The sequence below is a fragment of the Mesitornis unicolor genome, unplaced genomic scaffold, assembly GCF_000695765.1.
Source record: "Mesitornis unicolor isolate BGI_N332 unplaced genomic scaffold, ASM69576v1 scaffold5492, whole genome shotgun sequence".
NCBI classification, from domain to species: domain Eukaryota; kingdom Metazoa; phylum Chordata; class Aves; order Mesitornithiformes; family Mesitornithidae; genus Mesitornis; species Mesitornis unicolor.
Window position 1 is genome coordinate 35231 of NW_010169722.1, and position 8853 is coordinate 44083.

General features: G+C 38.7%; 1 protein-coding gene across 1 annotated transcript in view; it reads left to right on the forward strand.

Annotated features, from left to right (window-relative positions):
- LOC104536727 (lipid phosphate phosphatase-related protein type 5) overlaps positions 1–8087 on the forward strand; it is a gene marked incomplete at its 5' end in the record, with an annotated part of 23019 nt that extends 14932 nt beyond the window's left edge. The window contains one exon of the mRNA XM_010179436.1: positions 7316–8087. Coding sequence (XP_010177738.1) covers positions 7316–7348 — 33 coding nt within the window. The remainder of the gene's footprint in view (positions 1–7315) is intronic.
- Positions 8088–8853: the final 766 nt, after the last annotated feature.

Here is an 8853-nt window from a genome sequence, read left to right on the forward strand (position 1 = left end):
TTTTCAGAATGATCTAACATGCCTTTTTAAACCAAATGTGTCTAATCTACTTCTGCTGATATCTTGTCATATGGAGGTCAGAGTCTCATTTGCTTGAACAAGCATTTAGATGATGAATGTGTATCTTCAAATTAATCCATTCAGTAAACTTTCTGTAAAATGTCAAAACAAAAGATGTCAGTTGGTCTAAGACATACCACATTAATGAGAACATGTCTTATTTATGTGCTAGGCTCCTCTGCAATAGAAGCCATTTCTGCGGCTCAAAAGCTATCACGGATAATAAATGTACATTCTCTGGCTATTGAAATTTTTAATCTTTTTTTCTGGGGATACAGCTCTCATGTTAACGTAGTGTTCCTACCTGATTGGACACCCTCTCGCTCATTATGAGCAATGCTCTTTATCTGAGGATTGGCCTAGGCAAGGTTGAGATGTTGTGGGGAAAGCTATGGGAGAGCGTGGAAGGGTGGTGGCAGGAATGATGTTTGCTCTGCTTGAGCCATTTGTGAACTGCCCAAGACTATTATGTGAAAGAGCGTCTCTCCTCCTGAACCCATATTCCCATGGCAGAAGAAGGCAGCTGTTTGCTGTCATGGAGCTTCTCTCTAGATAATTAAACTGGGAACTGCCAGCAGGGTGCTACACTTTGGGAAATCTCAGTGTATGGGTTCATCTTTGTCTGTTGCAAAGCCTTTCTGCTTTCCAGACAGAGAGGATAAGGTGGAAGGATGATAAAACAGATAATTTGCTCTTTGTTGGGAAATGCTTTCTTCTGTTTCCACCCTCAGAAAGTTTAAGTTTGAATTAGCAATTAATTGTTGAAAAAGTTACTTAGATGTGAGTACTTTAGGTGTTGAGTGTTTGGTGGATTTTCTTTAATTTAGTGTTTAGTCTAAAGTTTCAGATGGAAGCCAGACCCTGTTAAATAAAAGGCACTAATAACAATATTTATCTGGAACTAAGGTCTAAATTGAGCCATTTCAATTTACTACAGTCACTACAAGAGTGATTAACTTAGTATTTGCTTTTTAACTTCGTTCTTACTTTACATCCTTCTCCTCTGGAGAGAGAGAGGTGCTAAATAGTTTGTGTGCTACTTGCATTTTGCTTACTTTAGCCATATGCAAGTTACTTTTCACTACATTTCAGTTAGGGCTGTTCTAGTTCCATATTTTGAATGGAAATACATTTGCATTTGGCTTATTTTAAGTCTGTTTTTCCTTATTCTCAGTCTGCAAGCTCCTGTGCCAGTATTAAAGTCAGCTTCCTGTCAGAAATTAGCTGCTAAGAGTAGCACGGATCCTCACCGATTGAAGTTATCACGGGCTAAGGCAGTGCTAGCATGAAGCAATGCAACTCTGTTATTGGTATTTAAAATAATAACTATATAAGTATCTTGGAGTGAGCAATTCAAATATGCTGTCTTAAAGAATGACTGCATGAGAAATGCTTACCAGATGAGACCTCACCCATTGCAATTCTGTTACAAGTTCACCTGTAAATGAATAAGCACCTGGTGCATCACACAGACCTGGAAGCACCTTATTTCTGTGTTTCCAGATCTGCTACTTGCTATTCCGGTGCTTTTTCCTGCGAAAGAGCAAATGCTGTTGGCATGCTGGGCATGCTCCATGTGCTGCCACTGTCTGAGTGCTGGTGGAGGTCAGGAGCTACATTTGAAGTGCACTTAAGTAGGAATATGTGTACTTGTAATAATCTGAATTCAGATGCTGCTGGTTAATGACAAGGGTAGATCGCTGTTTGCATGACACTTCTGTTTAATTGTGGTGCATGTGGATGATTAAGCTGTTCTGCACCCACTTCTCATGCACTCAAATAAGCCATAGTTGCAGAGTTTCTCCTTGAGGAATCCTTGCCAGAGCTGGCTCAGCAATGTAGACTTATTGCTTTCACCTTAACTACATTCATCTTCAGAATTAATGAATGAAAGCCAACCTCATAACTCACTCATCTGCTTCTCTTTCTCTCCTGTCTCTGACCTTCCTCATCTCTTACAAGACAATTGGTGTTTCAGTTAGCTGGCACCCTCCTACAGAGAGGAGACTCCTACCAGCACAGCCAAGGTTAGAGACTCCTGTTCTTTTGCAAGTGTTAGTGGGAAGCAGGGATATTCTGGGTTGTACCTGGAAGAGTTTAAAGTTCAGCTTCATCCAGTGCAGTCACAGACACTATTTTTCTCTTTTTGGTTTCAGAGGAGACTAACATTGTTTCATGCTAAAATCACCTAAATTTGGCCAGGGCTTACAGAGGGCTCATACACGTCTTGTAGTAGCTACTGACTCTCCTAGCCTTTTTTTTTTCTTCTAAATAAGTATTCTAGCTTTGAAAACAGCAGATACAAAGGGAGCATTTTAGGACTAATTGAGACAGTAGACAGAATACTGAGGTAAGAGGTCGTTGAAGGAAGTGTTGGGTTAGTGGAGGCACTTTCTGTAGCTGTTCAGTATTGCTTAATTGCACAGTGGGTTCTCTGCATACCCTGACATCTAAGCTGCTGTATTTATCCCCAGAGTCTCTGCTTGGCATTCCTTTATAGTGCTACTTCTGTCAGCAATGCCCAAGCCATGTCCTCAAACACAGTAACTGTTCCTTGTAACAGTGAGATGTCTTACTCTCCACCCACAGGACTGACTCTCTGGCATGACCGTGAACTAGAATCAAGAGTTTAGACACTCTCTGACATAGTAATTTTCTGAGTTTTAATGGTGATAAGCATTTGGAATTTTCACAGTGTGTGACATTCTTGTTGCCTATCATACCAATGGCTAGTGACTGTCAGGGTTAATTATCTCAAAACTCTTGTTGAGTTTGACGCTGTAATTCTTGTTCTGTTGTGCACGTGCCAAAGGTAATGGTGATGATAAAACATTTTAACTATACTAAGTATAGATATTGCAATGGGTCCTGATAGTATTTTAAGACTGGTGAAGCTTTCCCCTTGTGTTTTTAATGTATAATGATTTTTTTCTGTTTACTCCATTTGGATTATTGAAGAGACATAGAATAGCTTTTTCATAATGTCAGAAAAGGGTATTTTTAACCTTAATTCTCATTCTTACTGCTTTTTCCTTGGTCTTAAGCATTTTGGTGCTAAGAAGTCTTTCTTTGGTATGTGCACTTGTGTACACACAGTGTGGCCTGGGGAGCCTGCTCTGGTCCTTGGGGCTCTGAAGGGAGAATGATTGCGTGTCACTGATCTCACAGGCTACCAACTAAACCAAAAAAGATGTTTTAGCTCATCATACTACAGGCAAATGGGGGAGAAGGTTTGTGTCTATTTCTGTTGCTCCAAAATATTTCAGTTGAGAAGTATCCGCATACTGGTGTGCTTGATGTCCAAAAGTGCACATAGCTATCCGTACAGGCAGTGTTTTAGTACATGTATGTGTATCTCCAGGATGGCTTGACTGGAGTCCATGTGCTTACATGAGCTTATAGGCAGATTCTCAGATTTCTGTTGTCCCAGTGGTTCTCTTGATAATACGGTACGTTAAAGGAGATATAGTTCCCACACAGAAACACATACCCAGGAGAGGAAGCTCTTAAAAGGCCATAAGCAGTTGGGTGTTAATGTCAAGCACTTGAATTTGCATTCATCTCCTACTCTTCTGCTTAAATCTTGTAATTCTTGTACAATCCCCAGAACTTCTGTTTGAATGCAACCTGTGATCACCACATCTAATGTTCAGATAAAATGATGCTCAAACATAGGTAATGGAACAGTATATTCAGTGTGACCTCAAATATACCTGTTGTAGGTGTTGCAGAATCAAGGTTTTAGTAGCAATCAAGAAGATCCTTTGCAACAAAACTCGCTCAGAGCACGCATCCTTAGGTTCTTCTCCTGGATGTCAGGAATGGACCGTTTTGAACGTCTTCATATAAGGCAATAAATGTATGTGCGCAAAAGCGCACATGAGTGTGTTTGTGTTTGGCATTGAAGCAAAGGCGGATGCAGTGTGGTGGCAGCGTTCTGTGCAGGTCTGCAATGTTTGAAATGGGGAATTTCACTTGAACTCAATCTTTTATCTAAAAATATGATTGTCCGGTAAAAACATAAAATATACTTTGTTGACAAGAACTATATAATAACTTTCTATTATTATTGTATGGTAAATTATCATTTGCTGGAACTACTACAGTAATATTTTTAATTTCTTTTAACAAACTCCGCTGTGTGAAGGACTACAAACAATTGGAAAATTCCTGTTTTCAAAAATGGAAAAATCTTTTTTTAGGATGATGGCTATTTCTGAATATTTCTAGCTGTGTTCATGAGAGCAGAACAAAACCAAATTCAGGTAAAAAATATTTAATATCTACATAATGAAAACTGCAAATAACAAAGAAGTTGTCCTGGATTTTTTTTTCAATGGTTTAACATTATAGAATCATTTATAAACAGAAATTAATTAAAATCTTAACAAAAGATATGCAGCTCTGGATCATTTTCCCCCAGAAACCTGCACTCAAGGCTTAGCCTCTAGCCTTTCATTTTTCTGTAGTGGTGTGTGAGCACGGTCCTGAAGCATGTTTTGTTCACGTGGTGCCGACACCGGGCTGATTCTGTCAATGTAGAATGAATTATACAAAAGCTGGCATGCCTGTCTCTGAAACTGCTGCTGCTGAGCAGACCCTCGGCATACTCTCATTCTTCTGAGTACTGTAGGGGAAATAATTTCCCATGGAGTTGGAGAACCTGAGGCCTTGTGCATGGTTTTTTGCTTGTCTGCTGCATCCCTGTGAGTCTGTTTGCCAGCGGTGGTTAGTATTTCCCACTGAATTTTGTCTCAGTAAATCTAAGCAGACGTAGAAGAGCGTAGTAAGAGTTGAAATGAAGTTATTCCAGAGGGATGCTGTTTGGTTTGGGTTTTTTTTCTGTAAAGATTCTCAGCAAGGCTTATTTATAGTTTTTGCCTGAAACGATAACATATGAAAAACATGAATATCCAGACAGATGCATGAATCTGTATCAGTGATTCTTGCCATCAGCAAGTGATTAATTTTGACCTAGTTATTCATCACCCTGCTGAGTTCATTGGACATGAATTGACAAGTCTTCACTAAGGTCCAAATCAGTATCTGTGGGGTCAGTAGCTTAGCAGTTCTCTCTGAGGGTTTATTGAGGAGGGGGGATTTTCTTCTGTGTTGCTATATCCCGTGCTCTGCATGTCCTTCCGAGGATGGTGACCTGCTCATTTTGGAAGTATAGCTGGCAGGAGCATGAACCACATACTCTTATCCTAGGTAATGGTTATGCAGTCCTGAATTAATACCACATGAAAGAGCATTTGTTTCTCTGCATCACAAACAAATGTGTGTCACTTAGGCATAGCACATAGCAGGACCTGAAAGAATTGATTAGAATAAATAATGAGGATTTCTTTCCTCTAATTCCTCATTTTTGAAACATCTTACTTATCCACAAAGTGAGTAATTTTAGACTGATGCTAGTTTAAGTTGACAGGATAATTTTCAGGTCCAAATAAGGAAAAAGAAAGTATATAATGTGAGGAAAATGTCATAATAGCATCACAGCAGCTCCAGAATCATTGAGGTTGCCCAGTGTCTTGTCTTTCCTGTACTGAAAGCAGAAGGTGGACAGCTAACTAAAATGCTCTGGCATATTAATGCTTTGTTTTCTAATTAGGAAATCTAATTTTACTTTTCTTCTCAGAATCAAAATCTGGAAACAATGACATTTGGTAATACTGCTTACTGAAAATTTTCACAGAAAGTTGCACACTGATTCTTTTTTTTCTAATGCCTTTTAAAAAAATCCACTGGCTAAGGTTTAATCATTGCTATTTGTTTAAAATAGATTCATTCTGTTTAGGAGAAGAATGTACATAGACGCTTTCTATTTGGGGGTATTCTCTTCTGAAAGCTGTCATAAAATACAGCAAGAACATTGCTAGAGCTGAAATGCATCTTATAGGGGAGGGAGAAGAGAGCTCCTCCTCCTGGACACAGCACGGCTATGGCACAGTGGGAGAGGGAGCAAAGCTGCCAGCCTTGTTTGGAGAGGAAGGAGTAAGAGGCAGCTCTCCTGTGCTCCCACTCAGGGTACTTCTAAATTAATTTCTGCAATGTGAAAATCAAGGATGCCTGCCTACCCCCCCCCCCACACACACACATAGACCGATACGCAAATGTTCAGATAGATTAAAGTAGAACTGAGAAATAGAAACTTGTGTGGTGGCCACTGCTTCTCTCCAGCACTTTCTGTGGTGTGTGATAAGGGATTTTTTGAAGGACTTAGAACAACTTCCCTTAAGCAAAAAAAGGGAGATTTGTCCCGTTCTCCGTGAGTTTTCTAGATCCCCCCTCTTCAGCTTACACCTCCTCTCTTCTGACATTGGTCTGCTTCAGGAGGGGAAGTGATGAGGGATATCTGCAGTGCTTTGGTATTACTTCCCTCTCTGCATATTTGTGGTGGGGAAAAAACACAGGGCTTAACATCAAGATTCCCTTTATTAATTTTACACATTGCATGTTTTATAAAACCTGGTGGGAGTCAAGGATACAGTTCCTCTGGATCCTGCACATCACTATGCAGTTGAGTCTTCACGTACCAAAAGGGCAGAGATTAGAGCAGGAAAATGTAGCAAAGCTCTTTGGGGTGCTGCAGTTTTACTATGGAGAGTCACTTGTAGCACATTCACATTCGGATACATGTCTTTGTGTCCATAAGAATTGCCCTGTTGAAGGAAAGAAGAGAATAACATTGCAAATGAAGAGGATGTTGTAGTGATTCTGAAAAAGAAATGTTAAATACGAGTTCCCAATTGCTGAATACAGTTTTGTGGTAGCACTTTGCTACTTGATTCTGTGCCATTGAGCTGGGGGAAGCAATTAATCTTTTTTTAAAAAATGCAACATTAAAGTAGTATTGACACTGAAATAGAATGTTATAATCTGTCAGAAACCGTGATTTTAATTTCTAGGATTTTTTGCTATAAGTAATGAATAAGTTAGCAATAAAAGTACAGCTAACTCAATTATTCACATTGTTAATTGATTTTAAAAACTCCATCTCAAACTAAAACATCATAGAACTGTTGTACCTAATTACTTTGTTCAGCATGCTAACGTATCCAGTCCTTCAGCGGCTAACAAAGAATTGCTGTGGGAGTGAGTGAGAGCGCTGCAGTGAAAACCAGACTTACTTACATCATCCTGCAATAGTCTCCAATGACAAAACACAAGAGGCAAAAGTTTTCACAGTAGCGACTGCTGTCTGTCTGGGGTTTCTGGGTTTTTATCTGTTTGTTTTTCCTTTAACTCGCAGAACCACATCACGGCCTTTGCAGAAGTCACATGATGTTGACGCTGATGCGTATTCCCTCCATTGGACTTCATCTCTTTTCACAGCCCACACATGATAATTGCAGTGTATCAAAAATAAGAAATTTTTAGAAGTCCTATTTCTAACTTGATTTTTAAATCATTCAAACGGCGCCGACATTTTGAAGAATTCTTAAATATTAGAACGTCACTTTACTTTCTAGCAACAATATTAACTGTTTACTTTTTGATGGAATGGGACAAACTGAGCACTATTTACATTTATCTGACAATACCCTCTATTTTGGCTTCTTATTGTTTGTAATGGTTCATGTACCTGTTCCAACAGTACTTCATATTTTGATTTGACTCTGTTTTTTAAAAATCTACATTTTTAATTCAGCATGAACTTGTTTCCATTTGAGGCGATTTCAGTGTGTAAAAACTAGACAAATATTACGTTCTGTATGAAAATGCTGTTTGCACATTGTATTACGCTGTATTCCATGTAAGATATCATTCCAACAGTATGTTATATGTAAGACTGGTGCTTCTGCTTTTGAAGAGAAAAAAAAATGCCAATTTTTACTGTAATAAGTATTGTATCATAATTAAAAGTTTATTTATTTGGATATTTTCCTGACATAATTGTAGTTGAATTGTTGTTTTGTAGTTCTTGAATGTCTTGGATGATATATATGTATCTAGGTTAAAAGAAATGAAAATAATATAGAAAGTTTGATCATTGATATATTCTTTATTACTAATGATATCCCATGAAAGGTTAAGGGCTCCATTCTTAACTTAGCTGATCTATCTGATGGGAATGGATCATTCCATTTAAATGGATCATTCAAGGAAGCCTGCATCTTCTCACATTTGTTGTACACCCTGATATACTATGCTGAGAGAATGGGTGCTAAGATAAGAGGGTCACTGGCGTAGTGAGAAAAGCACTTAATGAGTTTCTACTCTCCATTTTCCCATCAGAGCACTCTTGGAAAAAATAAAATGGTTTCATTCATTTTCTTCAGCCTAAGTGACCAGAACAGGCAGACTTTCTCTCTACAAATCTTCCTATCTCTGTGTTTCAGGGCTGTATTCTTGCAAAAAAATCCTCTGTCAGTCTGTGTGGTGTTGATGAATCGACTTTTTTCTTCAACATCAGGCAATGTTATCATATCTCTGTTATCACTGTGAATAATCAAATTGAGCCTCCCCTTCAAAAGACAGACTTGCTGGCTATTCATAGTGAAGCTGTCCTATAACACTTGAGCGCCAAATGGGTCTGAAGGTTGTAGATGCTGAAGATGCTCTTAACATCTGCCAGAAAGTCTTCCTCTGGCAATGGCTGATGCAGTGGTAGCACTATAGACACATTGGGAACAGTAATGTTCATTGCAGGCTGTTGAACATTCTAGGCCTTAAATTTTCCATATTTCAGTGTATTTCCTGTGCATTACTCATTGTTAGAAGATGTTCAAAACATAAGGCTGTAGAATCACATTTATGTTTTCTATGATGAATTTTAATGCATTCCTG